Raw genomic sequence first — 18,942 nt, forward strand, 5'->3', positions numbered from 1 at the left:
CAATCCGGTCTCTGAACCTCAGAGAGAGCTGCAATACCGATGTCCAAACGCTTGAGCTCAGATGATAACAGAGACAGTTGATCATCCTCTCTTAGGGATAGGACATTCCAGGCACCCACCCGAAGGGACCGACTCAGGTTAACCCAAGGAGACCGCCGTCTGGTGGACGACACCTCAGCACCACTCCGACACACTCTCCCGCAATCTGACCCAGGGATGTTACCCCGTGGTTTCCCTCCTATCAAAGATTGGGGGTCCCGAAGGCTTTGCCCCAATCCCGTCATCCGGTGAGCTGCCCTGCGAAGGGAAGCTGCACAGGAGGTACCCCCACGGAGTGGGTTTTCAGATTTTTTTGCGTTTTTGCGTTTTGCGGAATGAAGGGTTTTACGGTGGCCGGAGTGCAAATCCTGCCACCAACCTCCAATTAAGAAGTGACCCAACTGCAGGAGGACGTCCGCAGACACAGTTGGGCACTAGATATGGATGGCTGTTGGCTCACAAGGAGCTCCTCCGCCCTTTGACTTAAGGAGCTTACTTAAGGAGCTGACCACTGATTCCATATGATTGAAGCTTGTGTTAGAGCCGGATATGAGGGACACTACCAAAAGCCTTTCAATATCAAAAGCCTTTCAATCAAGACTGTGACCAGCATCGAGTGACTGTGATCACTGCTCTAAAACTTCCAGGAATTGAGTAGACAAGACTGACCACTCCTCAATCCATGCTGTTCATCACTTAGAATATCACTTCCCTCTAGATGGCTCACAAGTGCAGCTCTGATGATCTTCTCCATCACTTTGCCGAGCACAGACGTCAAATTTATTGGACAATAGTTTTCTGGATTGTCCTTCTTCCCTTTCTTGAAGATGGACACCACATTAGCTTGCTTCCAGAACTCTGGTACCTCTCCCTCTTTCAAAAGCTTATCAAAGATAATTATAAGAGGTTCACATATTTCCTGATATGTCTCTCCCAATCCTCACGAATGCAACCCATCAGGGCCAGGGGACTTATTGATGTCCAATTTCAACAAGTGTTTCTCTATTTTCTCTTCCGTAAACTCCACTTCATTTAGTTCACATGCATAGTCCCTATTTTCTAACATGGGTGTGGATGACAATTCCTCAACTGGAAACACACTATCAAAAAATATTACGTGTCTGTGCTTTTTGTTAATCTTTCTCTCTGAAGACACCGTCCTGCTGCTGTAAATTAGGAACTTCACTCTTTGTCTTTGTCTGTTTTTTTACACAACTCTAGAAAGTCTAGGGTTGACTTTCACCTCATATGCTAATATCTTCTCATGTTTGCTTTTACCTGCCTGATTATACAGGTTGCCTCATTTCGTGTAATAATAAACTCCTTCCAATTTGCTAAAGTCCTGTCTTTCTGGTATGTATTCCATTGTATTCGTTTGAATGTATTGACTGTACCACAGCCACAGATATCCACTGAGGTATATGCTTTGTACTCTTCCGCACTGGAACAAATTCCTCGATGCAAGCTTTCATCCTGCTTTCAAAAAGAACCATGTTTATTTTCCTGTTCTATTCTCCATAAACTGATGTTTTCTATGATTTATAAATATTCTCATTTTCTATTAAATTGCTATTGCTACATTGAATATATAAGTGTCAGTTATTTCTTGCCTACCCTGTATGGTAAACTAGAACAGGCACTCGGTAAAGTGCATACCTCTGCCAGGTTGAACAGTTTACGTTTTGTATCCCATTGATAGGCTGGATCTGAATCCGGACTTTAACCAAAATCTAATCGGCTTCTTCTTGTTACCTCCACAACTCATCCACCAAGTTTTGTCATAATCCGTCCACAACTTTTTGAGATATCGTGCTGCATATGGTATCATTTTTGGCCTCATCTCTCAACGGTGAAGAATCACTGAAAAAATTTAAAACTTCTCGGATCTGGATCTTCACCAAAATCGAATCACTTTGTTCTTGACAGACACCAAATGGAGAGGAGGGGCAAGTGGTGAGGAGGGGTCAAGAGGTGAGGAAGGGTCAAGACGTGAGGAGGGGAGGGGCAAGAAGGGAGGAGAGGGCAAGAGGGGAAGAGAGGGCAAGAGGCAAGGAGGGTTCAAGAGGAGAGGAGGGGCAAGAGGCGAGGAGGGGAAAGAGGGGAGCAGAGGGCAAGAGAGGATTAGGTCATTAGGAGATGGCAAGAAGGGAGGAGAAGACAAGAGGACAGGAGAGGATAAGATCGGAGGACACAGCAAGAGGGAGGAGACAGGAAGATGGGAGCAGACAACAAGATGGGAGGAGACAGGAAGAGGGAGGAGACAGAGGGCAGGCCATGGCGAAGGTCACTGGAGCATCGCTGTTCGGTTCGTGTTGTTTCCTAAATCTGTATATCGTGTCATTTTTCTTGTGTAAATCGATTCCATCTCCAATGCTGATATGTCATTACATTTTAATTCGTTTTCGGGATCTGCTTCCTCGAGTAAAAATAAAAATATAATTTTATATTAAATAATACAGGACATTTGTTTTTTTTAAAAAAATAAATAAATGGAAACGTGAGAGAAATTCGACAGTTCTATAAATTGACTAATTGAACGAGTTAAAGGGAAACAAGGAAAAAATATTTTGAGGATTATTAAATTTAATTCTCGTGAAGAAGGAAGAGGGTGATTATATACTGTAGTGTATAGAAATGAAGAGGTGAATGAGGGTCGGACGTGTGTGGAGGATGTTTCCTGGGTGCTTGGTTGGAATGGCATATATTACGTACAAACGTGTAAAAGAAGAGTTGAAGGCAAGATGGGAGGAGATGAGACAACAACAGGCTGATTTGGCCATGGTGTCATATATCAACATGTCATCTTATATTCCTACTTAGTTCGTACTGATTGCACCATTACAATGAGCATGATATGTGCAGCATGTGGAAATGCCTGAATGTGGATTATACTAATTATAATTATTAAACAATTAATAATAATTATTAAACAGCTTCCTCCAACCAGTGGATTTGATCCTTTATATTGTCATCCTGAACTCTATTGTCGTTCTGCTCCCCTCAATAGTGATCAAGCTACTTACTGAGCTGTCCAATTATTTTATAGCAACAGCCACATGCTATACATTTGTATATGTTTTCAAACGAAAATATTTGGTCGACATTGTTTCCCCATGTGTGTGAAGCGAAAAGTGAGGTTTAGCAATTGGTTCACTCTGTCTGTCTCTGTCTGTCTGTCCACAAATGTCAGATTATGTTTGAGGAACAACTTCAATTGAATTGAATGTCAATTTTGAACATTAATGGCAACACAAACCTGCAGTTTAGCAGTACTTTGGCCCTGAATGAGTTCCAATTGTGCATGATGCGCAGATATTATATTCGGCAAGATGTCTGAAAAACATTGGATAAAATCTGTAATTGAGCAGGCAGAAATGGCTTTGTTGAGCAGTCATACCGTATGTAATTCGAGAAGTGTCTGTTTGTTTGCTTGTTTGACTTTTGTGCACTCTTGAACCACTGGACAGAATGAGTTGAAAACTGCTGGTTGTATTTGAGCAGTGCATGGGAAGGATTTGGATTTAGGGGGTAAAAAACAAAAACCAATTCATAATCCTGGGAACCGGGGTTCATGGTTGTGGGAGTACCCAAATTCTCTCTATGTAAATGTGTATGGATCGTGCCACCAGATGGAAGCTGGTATTACAAATTATTACGCCACAGACAACATAGCAGTGGGGAATTAACCCTTCAGCAAGGACGGATTATTCGAGAGTTGTGTGAAATGACCATGAGTAGAAAGTATCGCAAATTAATATTATTATTGGACAATAACTTTGCAATTGCCTAACTATTTCAAATTTGAGAGCGACGGCTGAAATGGACTAGTTGTTGGACAGATGGAATACACTGAGTTCAAATAGCAATGTACAATGAAAGCGGAGCAAGTTACTTGGTTTTCATCAAGTAGATACCTGGTAGAGTCAACGAAGGGAGGAAGATAGTAATGAGAGCAGAGGAGAACATCTGGTTATAGAGCAAATTTCTTGATATTTGGTTAATTAATTAATTAATTAAATGTATAGAGTGATAGGAGAAATATCACGAATGCTTGGACAATACAATGTTTCTGCCTCCGTGTAATGTGACTCGATATGTGACTGCGGTCTCAATTTAATAATTCGAGATAAGACTCATTATTTGAAAATGGACTTCAGGCCTCCTACTGAACTATGTTGATTTGCATTAGATGTGCACAATCCTTCAATGCTGCTCAAGTTATGAAATTTAATTTCACTTTACTTCTTCCTTGTATTATTTACATCATATATCATTTTTTTTTCCTCTCACCCTTCTCTCCAGTTGGACTCCTTGCTGTGAGTGTATCTATGGAAGTCATTGAATTGAACGAAACGTACGTCTTAGAAACAAACACAGAACATTCTCAACAATTTGACACACTCCTCCCCTGCCTCCTCCACCCTCTCCCCATTCCCTGTTCTTTCTCTTCATTTTGTGTTATTATCCTTCTATAATCATCATATTTCCAGGTTGCATCCCTTTTTCGCAATCTGCCTTCTATAAACAGGGAGACACAGAAACAGTGAAACTATCAATGTTTTAATACCATCGTGTTAATGCATCGGGCTGATGTCATTTCTTTATTTTCAAATAAGGGTTTAATATTTTGATGACATTTATTGTTGCACTACCAGATAAAGATCTGCTGTCATTGGGCTATGTTTTGCCATTGGCTCAATTGTTCAAGCTCAGAGAGTATTCATACTTAATGTCCATACAAATGAAACTCGGTCTGCAAATACCATTCGTCACGATGTGATAACTTTTGAAAGTGAATGGTAGGCCACACACTATCTGTACACCAGAGGTAATTGAGAATATGCACTTTGAGATTTTTGAGAATATTGAGAGCCCTAGTAGGCCTGCACTCTGACTCTCATCTGCACTTCGCATGAACAGGGAATCTGTAATAACAATACTGGGTTGGCAGGATGGCCTATAGGTATGCACACTCGTCTCTGAGCTGTCTAGCCTGAGTTTGAATTCTGACCCAGCTATAAACTCTCATCGAGGTCTTCCACAGGCAGGGTGATTCTGGCGGCATTAGTTGGTTTACGTCAAATATCCCATGGTGTCCCTCACAAAATGGATGCGAGTTATCGCCAGCACCATTGCCAAATTCCAAATTGCTGCCCTAACCAGCAGGGGGCATTTCATCAGCTGAACTACTGCACCCCCCAGCCAGAAATGCAATCAGCAGTCTTGTGCTGCAAGAGAGAGAGAGAGAGAGAGAGAGAGAGAGAGAGAGAGAGAGAGAGAGAGAGAGAGAGAGAGAGAGAGAGAGAGAGAGAGAGAGAGAGAGAGAGAGAGAGAGAGAGAGAGAGAGAGAGAGAGAGAGAGAGAGAGAGAGAGAGAGAGAGAGAGAGAGAGAGAGAGAGAGAGAGAGAGAGAGAGAGAGAGAGAGAGAGAGAGAGAGAGAGAGAGAGAGAGAGAGAGAGAGAGAGAGAGAGAGAGAGAGAGAGAGAGAGAGAGAGAGAGAGAGAGAGAGAGAGAGAGAGAGAGAGAGAGAGAGAGAGAATATATATTGTTGCGGTCTTCGCGCCCGCCGGCGTGCGATGGCCACGTAACTCGAATCGCGGCGCGTCGCCCACCGGACGGACAATCCAGTCGCGACCCTCTCGGACTAACGCCGGGAACCAGTCACGGGTGGACCTTTCGGTCTCACCGCGATCGAGCCAATCAGCCCCCGCGTGGGATAGGGTTGCTCGCCAAATTCGAACTACCTGAGTACCCACGCGGAGGGTAGACCGGGCGATCGCACCTCGCCGCAGGTCGACTTCGGACACGGGCCACTTAAGCGACCCGTTCCGTACTATCAGAATAACCGAGCGGTGTTATCGTCGAGCTCGACGGTTCGATTAATTATCGGGCGTATTCAGCCCACTACCAACCCTTTACGTGAAGCAAGATGGGGATTCAATGGAGGAAAAGACGAAGCGGCGGGAGAACAGTTCAACAATAAAGCACGTTTATTCTCGGCACACGGGAAGCACACAAATACAATTCCACCAAATGCACACAAAAAAAAAACACAATTCCATTTTACATAAAAGCAAACATAAAAGTGAAAACACAGTGCAAGAGCTAATTCCGACTACCGAGCACACGGCAACACTTATACAATTCTACTTCACAGACGGCGCCGACAACACATACCCAAAACCAAGGAAAAGAAATACCCTCAAGAATGAGGTAGGCCTGGGGCCGAGACCTGGTCGGGCCTACCCGTCTGGTGATGAGACGCGGAGCGGCGATGGCCCCGCAACCCGCGGGCCTCGTGGACAGTGCCTGGCAGGGGGTGGGAACGGGGCCCCCTTGGTCGCACTATCTCAGCGCGGGGGGAACAGGAGGGGGTTGCTGATGCTCGGGGTATAGAGGATCTTTATTATCTGCGCGACGAGCGTCTCCACCTCGGCCAGGTCGCGCTGCCGGCCTCCCAGGGGTGCGCAGCTCCTTGCACGGCGCGAGCACCCTTCGTCCGACTCGCCGCCTCTCCACAGCTCGTCCCCTCCGTTCCGACTCTCCTTCGCCTCGTTCCGACCTTTACGACTCCCTTCTTCCTCGTTCCGACTTCTTACTACTCCTTTCTTCCTCGTTCCGACTTCTTACTCTCCTTTTACTGACGAACACCGTCCTTTTATCCCCCCGTAACTTCGCCTTTGACCCCCTCCCTTTGACCTTTCAACTCGCTCCCCATTGGCCCGACAAAAAGTGGGCGTGAAGGCTTTTTGATCCACAAATTTGCATATATCGATCGCCCTGGGGGCGGGGCCAATTCGCCCCTCGCTCACCGATTGGACGGCAAAAAGTGGGCGTGTGTCGTTTTGGATCCGTTTTTGAAGCAGAAAATCCGTGATTTTGTACACGCTGTTCAACGTGCGCCCTACACGAGTCCAGCATCGGTGCCCATGAGTGGCGCGAGATGACGGTGATGCGATGGTGGCGAGTTGTGACGGTAAAGGTCATGGCGGTTGTGGTGAAGCGGTGGTTGTGGTTGGTGGTTGATGTGGTTGTGATCATGGCGGTTGGTCCAAAATAAAGATAGTAAAAGAAAAACGGCTATCCTGAAGAGTCGCAGCACGTATAAATGACATGTATTCCCACTAGACAACGGGTTTGGGCCTAACTACACATGCACTTACCGAGATACCTCACCTAAGGGACCTGAATGGTGGTTTGCGAATCTGGTAACCACAACACTACCCCCTTCCCTTTTTACAGACTCGTCCCGAGTCGCCAAATTTTCGTGTGCCATCATGTGTAGTTTTCCCCTAGTACATTTTACCTACGGATCCCTGAGTGCGACATTCATGGTATTCGTGTCCCCAAAATAAATAACCTGAGGGCTGCGTAACTATCTAAACAAACTCACTCACACGGACGACTTAAATAAAATTGCCGGCGCTAAGACATACATGCCGGGGGCGCACTCATATGTACAGTACATCTTACCTTAACTTACAAATCTTACACTAAACCATGGCCCAGGATCACTGAACTCTGCAAAAGAAAAGCAGTTAGCAGGGAGCCAGGCTGCCCGCATGCAGTCTCTGGCTCAAACAATGCAGGTGACAGGGAACGTGGCTGGCTGCTCACACGCAGTCCAAGGCCTTCCCTTTTGAACTGAACTCAGTGAACCACAACGGTGCTTGGGCTGCACAACGCAGTCTCCGTGCCAGCTCAAGTGGCACACGCAATGAGCACAACGAATGGATGCATGAACGGTTTGAACTGAATGCAGTGAACGACAACGGTGCATGGGCTGCACAAACGCAGTCTCCGTGCCAGCTCAAGTGGCACACGCAATGAGCACAACGAATGGATGGATGGACACAAACACGGTGCACGGGCTGCCACTGCAGGCCCGTGTTGTAGCTGCCAACAGGGCAGTTCTTGCAGCTTGCAAACTGTTGCTTTTACGATCCTGGCGCACACGGAAATGAACAGGGGGGCAAAGCAAAAAATTGAACGGGGCTGGTGAACATGGGCAGTGGGCATGGCATGGCAAAGGTGAGCAGGCAAACACAGCCCGCAGAAGAAGAAGGCCGCTGCAGGCAAACACAGCCGGCAGATGAACTGGCCGGCACAGGCCTTGAAGTACCACAACTGTAGATGAAGTGGCCGGCACAGGCCTTGCAGCAAAACAGCCAGCCGGCAGATGAAGTGGGCCGGCACAGGCCTTGCAGCACAGCAGCTGCAGACGATCCAGCCGGCACAGACCTTGCAGCACAGCAGCTGCAGATGAAGTTGGCCAGCCTTTGCCGTTCCGTGGAGGTTGGTGGAGGGAGTGCGGTGGTGCTGGCCACTTGGAAGGCGGGCTCGGACCTACCTACCTGTCTCCCTCCCAACCTATCGCCTTTGCCTGTCACTGTACATACCCACTCCTTAATTTGTCAAACCCCAATTTAGCCCCAACTTATTTTTTTTGTTGTTTTTATTTTTACTTCCATGTTTACTTCCCCTCTATAAATCGTCCCCTAACCCCCTTTATCGTCCTTGTTCGGCTAACCTATCCTGTCACCTAGTCTACTCCCAACCCCTACGTTCCCTTCCCGGAGGGGAACAAGGGAGAGCTAACGTCCTGTGTCGAGGCCCAACGAAGCCTCAGAATGGCCTCCCCAGAGTTCGGCGATCTTAACACCAAGTGGCTCCAGCGGCCCACAACGACAACGAGGGATGGATGGGTGCGGAGGGTACATCTCCCTAATCTACCCTAACCATTTAACTGTTAAACTACCCCGGGGCTTTCAACAAGCGCCTCTCGCTAAACTATTGGTTCTAACAACCCAGATCCCCCGTCGCCTGTGTTGGTGTCCTTACAATTTCGGGCCTCGCCCCCCAATTTTCTCTCCGTGCCCTCACACGGTCTCCTGGCTGGGACACGTGGCTCCCTTTGGCAGGCACGACCCTCTGCCGAATCTCCCGCTATGGCACCCCCGGGCACTACACTGCCTCCGAGCCTACCAGCTCCCTAACACCGGGGAGTGCCCCCCATGGCACCTCCCCTGAAACGCACACGTGGCAGGCCGGCCTCCGGGCCCTTTCCGAGGGTCACCCGTGCCCACAACACTGCCCACGCGGCTAATGCCGCCCGGGGCCCCCCCACCAAGCAGGCCCTCCCGTGCCCACTACGCTCTCCCGGCCCCCCATGGGCCCTTGGCCTACCGCGGCCGACTAGCCTGGTGCCCGGGGTACCCACTCAGCGATACTCACCTTTCGCAGCCACGCTCCCAAGCCCGTCAACAGGGCTCCTGCACCCCTCCAAATGGGTCTCGAGCCTACTTTCCCACCAACAACAAAACGACTTCCATTTTTCAATTTGACTAACCCAGCTAACTCACTCTACACTGACCCCGGGGTCCCTTGGGCGGGAGTCACTCCTCCCCCCAATCACTCATCGCACCATGCATTCCCCATTCACTCCACTCACACAGACCCGCTGGCCTCACTCACTCATGTCTCCACCTCACGACTCACCAAGCACATGCTTCCACTTCACTCACCAACTCTTCAACACACACACACCACTGAACTCTGCCATCCTTCTATCTGCATCCCCTAACTAACTCGTGCTCCCACGTCGTCCCTTAAACTACAGCACGTTCCTTTTAACACTACGTAGCTAAACTACGTCCCCTCGACACATTCACAAGTCTGTCCATGTCCCCAAATCATCATTTTATTTCCCAACCTAAATCTGGCTACAATCCCTCTAACTAATCCATTCCACGGACTCCATGAGGTCTTACCCCTGCCCCATGAAGTCGGTCTAACTAAGCTAACCCTTCCCCCTAACTAGTTTCCATCCTGTGCCCAGGGTAAGGGGGTCTTTCACCCCTTGCCCAGGAATCCTGTACACCCGAAAGTGAGGCTTGCCTTTTCTCTTTTCCATGCGCAGCACCTGCGCGGCAACTCAGAGCTCGCGCACTTTGCACCTGCCCGTGACGTCACGCAGCTGCACGTGTTCCTCGTCCCTCCTTGGACGGTACCATTCGGCAGAGATACCCCTCCTGCCGGATTCCAACCCCACGTGCAGCCATGACGTCACCGTGCGCATAAAAAAAAAACACAAGCCACACGTCTCGAGGGGTTCCCCACGCGAACACATGTGCTTTGCCCGTTGGAGCTTCACACACACGATCGCGTGGAGAACCCGTCCGGTCCAGATCCATTTACCTGCCTAAACTTTGTCCGTCCGCGGGATCGGCAAATCCACCGCGTGCGTTTCCGGACCGGGACTTCACTCTCGCAAGCGAGCACGTGGTGGTCTCGTGCGTTGCACAGCACGAACCGCGTGCTCACTGCTGGGTGAACCCGGCACGGTCCGCGAAACAACTACACCCGCTACTCGGCTTTCTCTCTTCTCATGTCGCCGTCTCCGTCTCCATTCAACCCACGCACACCTGCGTGTCACGACGCACACAGTCCACACCATTAAACTCACACCGGGAGACGCGGCTGCGTGCTCCCGCATGCCAACCGACATCTCCCTCTCATACCGCTCTCTCACACACACGGTCTCCCTTGCACAACCCATACCACTCACACGTGGTGCTCCATTCACTCGTGCCTCACTCACACACGCGGGGCACTCAACCGCGGTTCCTCATCCACACACGGTGCCTCACCCACACACGCGGGGGCACTTCACCGCGGTGCGTCATCCACACACGCGGGGCACTCACCCGCGGTTCCCTCACTCATACTCCGTGCCTCATCCACACACGGCGCGCTGGGAAGCACGTACTCCGGCACCATCGCCACCACACCACTTACACGTGGTGCCTCACTCATACTGGCCGTTTCACTCACACACACGGCCTCACTCACACACGGTGCGCTGGGAAGCACACACTCCGGCACCATCGCCACCACACCACTCACACACGGGGTCGCTTCCACACACGGGGACGCGCCCACGCCTTGCACCACACACACAGGGACAACCATACTGAGGATTCGTGTCCCCACAAGGGTCTCCGGGGCCTCCATACCCCCCAAGCTCTCCGTGCACCCGTGCACCGCACTCGTCCCGTCAACCCCGCAAAACACGACCGAACTCACCTGGTCGTGACTCGCCTCAAGGGGGCATACTCCCTCCCCTCGTTCCTGGAGGAGGCTATCCCGCTGCTCGCACCGGGTCCCAACACGCTCCGCGAGCCTCACCCCCCATTGTCCTCCACTACCTCCGTGTGTGCGTGCGCGTCACTTACCCCGTCTTCATCGTGTAGTCTTCCCTCTATCGTTCCCATCTCCCGTGTCTCTGCCAACTCTTCACCCTTTACCTCCCTTGTCTCAACTATTATTTCCGTTGTCGTCACCTCGTGTCCTCGTCTCACGTTTTGGTCTCCCCATTTAATTTTTCCCTTTCGATTCATAGTCACGACCCTCGCCCAACACGTTCCACGAGTTTTTTCACCCGCCTCCACCGCGGGCCTGTCCTTCGCTGCACCCCCTTCCAGCTCGTTTGCTCCCACACGTGGTGTCGCCATTCCCAGCTCCCTGGTCACGGCCTTCATGCCCGCCTGCAGGCATCGGCCCATGTTCTGCGTCTCACCCCGGAACTTTTTCGTTTCTTCCTTCATGTTTGTTACCATTTTAGTTTTCATGCGTTTTATTTCGTTTGTGAATGTATCCATCTTTTCGTTCATGCCTTTCATTTCGTTTTTCATTTCATTTGCGTTTGCATCCATTTTTTCGATCATTTTCGCATTCATCTTTTCGTTCATTGCCGCCAGCATGGCGCATAGCTGGGCCATGTTGGATGCACTCAGCTGAACCGTTTTAGCAAGGGTTTTGGTGGAGAGGGGGGGGGAGGTGTCATACACTGCGGCCGCTGCCGCACCCACCTCGGGCCCTGGGTTCAGTTGGGCGAGTCCGTGTTCCTGCACAATCAACATTTCCTGCTCGGGGATTCCATCCTGGACCATGGACTCTACATTATTACACATATACATTTCTAATACCCCCGGCTCCCGCTCGCCTTGAGACGCCATCTTGCTTCTCGTGAAGGGTTAATTTGCTCGCTCGTAATTTGGAGGGAATCGGGGGTCGCTTCTCTCACCCCTGGACCGATTCCCGTAAATTTAGCCGGAGACAGGAGAGCCCGTTTTCCTGTTCTCCGATACCAGTGCCGCGAGGAGGGCGATGAATTTGTATCCCACTTCTGACACCAGTGTTGCGGGTTTTCGCGCCCGCCGGCGTGCGATGGCCACGTAACTCGAATCGCGGCGCGTCGCCCACCGGACGGACAATCCAGTCGCGACCCTCTCGGACTAACGCCGGGAACCAGTCACGGGTGGACCTTTCGGTCTCACCGCGATCGAGCCAATCAGCCCCCGCGTGGGATAGGGTTGCTCGCCAAATTCGAACTACCTAAGTACCCACGCGGAGGGTAGACCGGGCGATCGCACCTCGCCGCAGGTCGACTTCGGACACGGGCCACTTAAGCGACCCGTTCCGTACTATCAGAATAACCGAGCGGTGTTATCGTCGACCTCGACGGTTCGATTAATTATCGGGCGTATTCAGCCCACTACCAACCCTTTACGTGAAGCAAGATGGGGATTCAATGGAGGAAAAGACGAAGCGAAGCGGGAGAACAGTTCAACAATAAAACACGTTTATTCTCGGCACACGGGAAGCACACAAATACAATTCCACCAAATGCACACAAAAAAAAGAAAACACAATTCCATTTACATAAAAAGCAAACATAAAAGTGAAAACACAGTGCAGAGCTAATTCCGACTACCGAGCACACGGCAACACTTATACAATTCTACTTCACAGACGGCGCCGACAACACATACCCAAAACCAAGGAAAAGAAATACCCTCAAGAATGAGGTAGGCCTGGGGCCGAGACCTGGTCGGGCCTACCCGTCTGGTGATGAGACGCGGAGCGGCGATGGCCCCGCAACCCGCGGGCCTCGTGGACAGTGCCTGGCAGGGGGGTGGGAACGGGGCCCCCTTGGTCGCACTATCTCAGCGCGGGGGGAACAGGAGGGGGTTGCTGATGCTCGGGGTATAGAGGATCTTTATTATCTGCGCGACGAGCGTCTCCACCTCGGCCAGGTCGCGCTGCCGGCCTCCCAGGGGTGCGCAGCTCCTTGCACGACGCGAGCACCCTTCGTCCGACTCGCCGCCTCTCCACAGCTCGTCCCCTCCGTTCCGACTCTCCTTCGCCTCGTTCCGACCTTTACGACTCCCTTCTTCCTCGTTCCGACTTCTTACTACTACTTTCTTCCTCGTTCCGACTTCTTACTCTCCTTTGACTGACGAACACCGTCCTTTTATCCCCCCGTAACTTCGCCTTTGACCCCCTCCCTTTGACCTTTCACCTCGCTCCCCATTGGCCCGAGAAAAAGTGGGCGTGAAGGCTTTTTGATCCACAAATTTGCATATATCGATCGCCCTGGGGGCGGGGCCAATTCGCCCCTCGCTCACCGATTGGACGGCAAAAAGTGGGCGTGTGTCGTTTTGGATCCGTTTTTGAAGCAGAAAATCCGTGATTTTGTACACGCTGTTCAACGTGCGCCCTACACGAGTCCAGCATCGGTGCCCATGAGTGGCGCGAGATGACGGTGATGCGATGGTGGCGAGTTGTGACGGTAAAGGTCATGGCGGTTGTGGTGAAGCGGTGGTTGTGGTTGGTGGTTGATGTGGTTGTGATCATGGCGGTTGGTCCAAAATAAAGATAGTAAAAGAAAAACGGCTATCCTGAAGAGTCGCAGCACGTATAAATGACATGTATTCCCACTAGACAACGGGTTTGGGCCTAACTACACATGCACTTACCGAGATACCTCACCTAAGGGACCTGAATGGTGGTTTGCGAATCTGGTAACCACAACAATATATATAAGAATACTCATAAAGGACCTTGATTTATATCCACAGAAGCTTCAGATTGCCCAGGCACTTTCAACAGGTCACAAAGAAGCAAGAGTAAGATGATGTTGCAATTTTTCTTGAGTTTATTAAGGACGAGCAAAAGTACCCATTCTCAGTGGCGGGAAAAGCTACCCTGGTGGGAGGGGAAATAACTATAGAAGATGCCAATCATGCGGTTACATGGGAAAATTAAATCTATTCTGCAGGACTCAAGTTCTACTTCATCCTTTAGGCGGAACTCTCACCATGGGAGGGAGTACCCTTCTCAGCTCACTTTTTGTGAGCAATATGCTATATATATTGTTGCGGTTCTCGGAACCGCATGCATGCAACAGATAGGTGTCCCAAGACAGTTATTCCATTATTTTGCGTGTCGATAGTACCCTTCCTTTTGTTTAGCGGGACAACAAGGGAGTGCGTTGCAATGATCTAAGAGCTAGGGTTGCTTCAATCATTTTTTCCTTCATTTCATCCCGACTCTTCTTCTTTTCTGATTATTCCTGAGGTAAATAAGCCATGTGCGCCTTTGCTGTAAGGTGGGGCCTCGTGGAGGCCAGCGCGTGCGGCGCCGCGGTGGGGAAAATGCAGCGCCGAGTCATGTGGTGTGCTAGTTGGTGCTGGACCATTGACTCGAGCTTCCGATGGTCTGGGGAGAATTGCCGATTGCATTAGAAAGGTATACAAGTAAATACCTCTTAAGAGGCTGCACGGATGGTGCTTTTCACAGCACGGGAAACACGGCCAGCACGACGCCCACGCTGCACGAGACGCGTACGGAGGCCAATAAAGCCGACTCCACGCCATGTTGGGCAGGATACAAGTGTGCGGGTCGAAGCGGCTTGTTCCTTTTCTGCCTCGGTGTCTGTCGCATATTGGTGTTCGCCCTGCGCGCACGCTAGCGGAGTCGTGTGAACGCGGGCGCTGGCCACGTGCGTAATGGCAGAACCGCGCGCACTGTATGGGGTGTGCTCGAGGGTAGACGCGTACGCTGCTCATGAAACGTGCATGGATTTATCCATGGCGATGTACCTTCGGTCCTCCCTGGCAGCGGTGGATTCTCCACGGATGGTGAACATCTTCTCGTCTCTGCAGCCAGCGCGGCTGCGATTGAGCCAGGGAATGTACAGAGCGGGCCATGTTGGCGCGCGCGGAACGAGCGTGTTGATCGACGCTGGTCAAACGCCCGAGCGAGCATGCGCGACCCTCGACCGGTCGCCCGGGGGTTTTTGCAGGATGATTCGCGTGCCAATTTTGTTGTGGGCGATAAATGTCATCTCGTGGGTTCGGAGCGCAATATTACCGCTGTTTGAGATGGCATTGCCGAAAACGAAGTGTGGCAGTTTCCAGCCCAAGCTGGTGGGCCAGGTGAGGGGTCGGGGCCAATCGGAGCGCCTGATTTGGGTGATGACATTTGGATTTGGCATGGCCCCTCCCCCCGAGCTGCCGGCCATATAAAGGTCGGGGCAGTCCCTCTTGCCCGGTCAGTCTGTGTTTCCTGCTCCTCGTCTCCACCTCCTCATCTCAACCCACCCCTTGTCGACACCGACACGACCCGCCTCCTGCTCGTCGACTCTGCCTCCTCGTCTCCGCCCACACCATGTCGACCCTACCTGCCTTCCTGATCCTGCCTACAACTCCACCCTCGCCCTCTGGACTCCGCCCCTTTTCCACTCAAGCTCCTCCTTCACAAACATAGTCTCCACACGTGTGGCTTGGGCCAGAGACAACGCGCCCACTGTCGGGTACCGCACCCCGGAGCATCCCCCCCCCAAAAAAAACGTATTTGTGGCATGTCGTGCTATCAGGCGCACAGGTACCGAGATCATAGCCTCAACTCCCCCAATTTCCGGCTCTAAACTCCCTCTTCATCGGGTTTTCTGTGTCTGTGTGTGTGCGTGTGTGTGTGTGTGCTGGCGCCTGTCTGCTTTCGTAAGACTGCAGAAGATTGTTATTATTATTGTTATTATTTTCGCGTAAAGTCTGCTATGTGTCCCGTTTTGTAAGTTGCCTGTTTATTGTCGCACCACGCTTCTTTCTCTCCCTGCATTACACACAACAATAAATCTTCACTGTGCCACATATCTTTCCTCGCCTTCTTGTAAATAAATAATTATTATTATTAGGAATGTTCCCTGCTCGTTTTTGTCTTTTCTTCCATTGATCCAGCATGGTCCGAATCCTAGTTTAGCCGGGACTTTATTCCCAACGATCCGTTCCTCTTAGACAGTACGTCCATGGCAGTGTCGCTTGGCCATATCTGATCCAGAAAAGTGATCCGATCCGGTAGAGTGATCCGGTTCAGACAAGGCGTACCGAGGGCGTGTTCACCGGTAATTAAATCACATTATTAATTAGGTAACCCGATTAACCCATAGACGGGAGGACCCGAGGTCACGCGGTTGAGTTATTGGCATCCACCCTCGGTTAAGCGACCCGCCGCGTCACGGAATAATCTGCGTGCGACGGCCTACAATTCCGAGGAGTCTGGTGGGAACTGACATAGCTTCCCCCACCTAGTGGTCTTCTCACCCGACCCCTGGCCCGCAACAATATATATATATATATATATATATATATGTTTACGTATGTATATATATATATATATATATATATATATATATATATATATATATATATATATATATATATATATATATATATATATATATATATATATATATATATATATATATATATGTCTACTGTTGCGGTTCTACAAAACTGCATGCCTCTAAGGCAATGGCACCCAACACACAGTGATCCCTAGGCAGTTATTTCATTAGTCTTTGTGTGGTTAGACCTCCCTTCATGTCTAGTGCATTAACGGGATAAAGTGTGTTGCGTGGGTCTCGTAGCTCGGTCTTGTAAGTATCTTTCATTCATATTCTGATTCCTACTCCAACCCTTTCCTTTTAGGCATAGTACAAAACAAGCATGCAAGCACACATACCATTCAATAGGCAATTGATAATAAGCACACCACAATGCCTTCCGTGACTCGGATTCACCACATGTACACACTACACATGATACCACCCACGCATTGCGTGCCATTACGTCATTCAAATCTGCGCGCCAATTCCCAACCGGCACCTCACCTTACTTAACACATCGCTCACCAAACCTCACCACTTTGATCACAAACGCCTCCCGCACCCCTCGTACCTCCGCATCGCTACAATTTGCCACTCTATTTTGAGGAACATCGCACGAATCGGATTGTCTTCGGCACTGCGTGATGCTTGACCAAGCAACTGACGTTAATAGCTCGACCGCATCTCACCGGGGACGTTCTGGATGAGCATGTGGGATTGATACAACCCTCATCCAGTCACCAGACTACGGCAAGACGAGGGGCAATGAGGAAAGATCACAAGAAGGGTGATCCGGGAGTTGGTTCGGGGCCTGAGTGTGCATTTTGGCTCATGAGGGGGCCCGTGGGTGGCGGGGAAAGTCCGTTTCTATTCGACATTCAGACTGCACTCGGAGCACATTCAGGGCCGGGTGCCGGCTCAGGGGGCATGCCCTATGTTGAGTCAGGAGTAATGACCCGTGCCAAAGCAGGTGGGCAACTGAGACTGTTTCTGGTCCCGGAGCCTGGCAAGGCATGGCTAGGGCCGCTGTGGCCCAATAGAGGAGCAGGATTTGGGTCACAGCGTGTCACTTTCTGGTCATCACCCCACCATTCATCCAGGGCTTATAAAAAGGGGAGCGTGGAGCCATTAGACCCTCTTTGTTCGGCTCCTCACTGGCTCCTCGCTCACCTCTTCGCTTCGCTCCCTGTTTCACAATTGGTGTGCGATTGCCAGGACGTGCTTCTTCTTGAGAGCCTGATCCGGGGTGACTGCTGAGACTCCCTGCCGTGCTGTCAACGTTCCGCCACCCCTGTGCAGCCAGACGGACGAGTGTGGAGCGCACGTTGCCACAAGCCCCGGCAAAGTAATTAAGCAGGAAATAATGCGCAACATCTCGAGGTGGGAACGCTCAGATGGAGCGTCCCACGGAGATATACGCTACACATACATACCTTTACACAGCTAGGTTAGGGATCTTTCTCCTTACGCATCTATTCTCCTCTCTCTCTCTCTCTCTCTCTCTCTCTCTCTCTCTCTCTCTCTCTCTCTCTCTCTCTCTCTCTCTCGTTCTCTCTCTCGTTCTCTCTCTCTCTCTCTCTCTCTCTCTCTCTCTCTCTCTCTATCCACCCCTCTGTTCCATCTTCTGTGGATGCACAAAGAACATCATTACTGACTCGCAATCCCATTTTCCTCTGGCACGACACCGCACCCCCCACATTGCACGACACCACACCTCTCACTCCCACACCTGAGACACAACCAGTATTCCTCCCACCTACCTCTCCCGAAGCGCTCTGTGTTGCATTGGTCTGCCGACCGCAACAGGTATTGAGAGGTCATTTATCCTCACCTGCTTTCTTTCTCTCTAGCTATCTAATCTTCATCGGGTGTGTGTGTGTGTGTGTGTGTGTGTGTGTGTGTGTGTGTGTGTGTGTGTGTGTGTGTGTGTGTGTGTGTGTGTGTGATGGCACCTGTCCTAGTATAAATTTAGATTGTAGACGATATAACGGGATAACTGTGCTGTGTGTCTTCTTTTGTAAGTTATTGCCTTTTACTGCACCTCACCAAATCCTTGCTGTCCCCTGCTGTACATAAAAATAAACCCCATTCAATGTGCCACAGACTTTTTCTCGCCATTGTAAATACATGCTTTTCTGGAAATGTTCCCAGATCATTTTCGTGTTTTCTATCATTGTTCTCACATGGTTTGCACCCTTGTTTAGCCGGGACGTTATCCCCTAATGATCTGTTTCCTAGCCGGTACGTGCTTGTCAGTTCCGCTCGGCTGCATCTGATCTGGGAAGGTGATCTGGTTTGAGCAAGTGCATACCGAGGGCGTGTCCCCCGGTAATTAGATAACGTGACCTTAAGGTAAACGATATTCATTAGACTGAGGACCCTAAGTCACGTGG

General features: G+C 50.3%; 1 protein-coding gene across 1 annotated transcript in view; it reads left to right on the forward strand.

The window, feature by feature from the left end:
• The first annotated feature begins 2,268 nt into the window (after positions 1-2,268).
• LOC147023362 (protein disulfide-isomerase TMX3-like) overlaps positions 2,269-18,942 on the forward strand; it is an 89,297-nt gene continuing 72,623 nt past the window's right edge. The window contains exons 1-2 of the mRNA XM_085888702.1: positions 2,269-2,344; positions 4,342-4,393. Of these exons, the coding sequence (XP_085744828.1) occupies positions 2,314-2,344; positions 4,342-4,393 (83 nt within the window). The 5' untranslated portion in view covers positions 2,269-2,313. The remainder of the gene's footprint in view (positions 2,345-4,341; positions 4,394-18,942) is intronic.

Source organism: Eptatretus burgeri, chromosome 7, assembly GCF_056783735.1.
Source record: "Eptatretus burgeri isolate ZD-2024b chromosome 7, Ebu_testis_v1, whole genome shotgun sequence".
In the NCBI taxonomy this organism is placed as follows: Eukaryota; Metazoa; Chordata; class Myxini; order Myxiniformes; family Myxinidae; genus Eptatretus; species Eptatretus burgeri.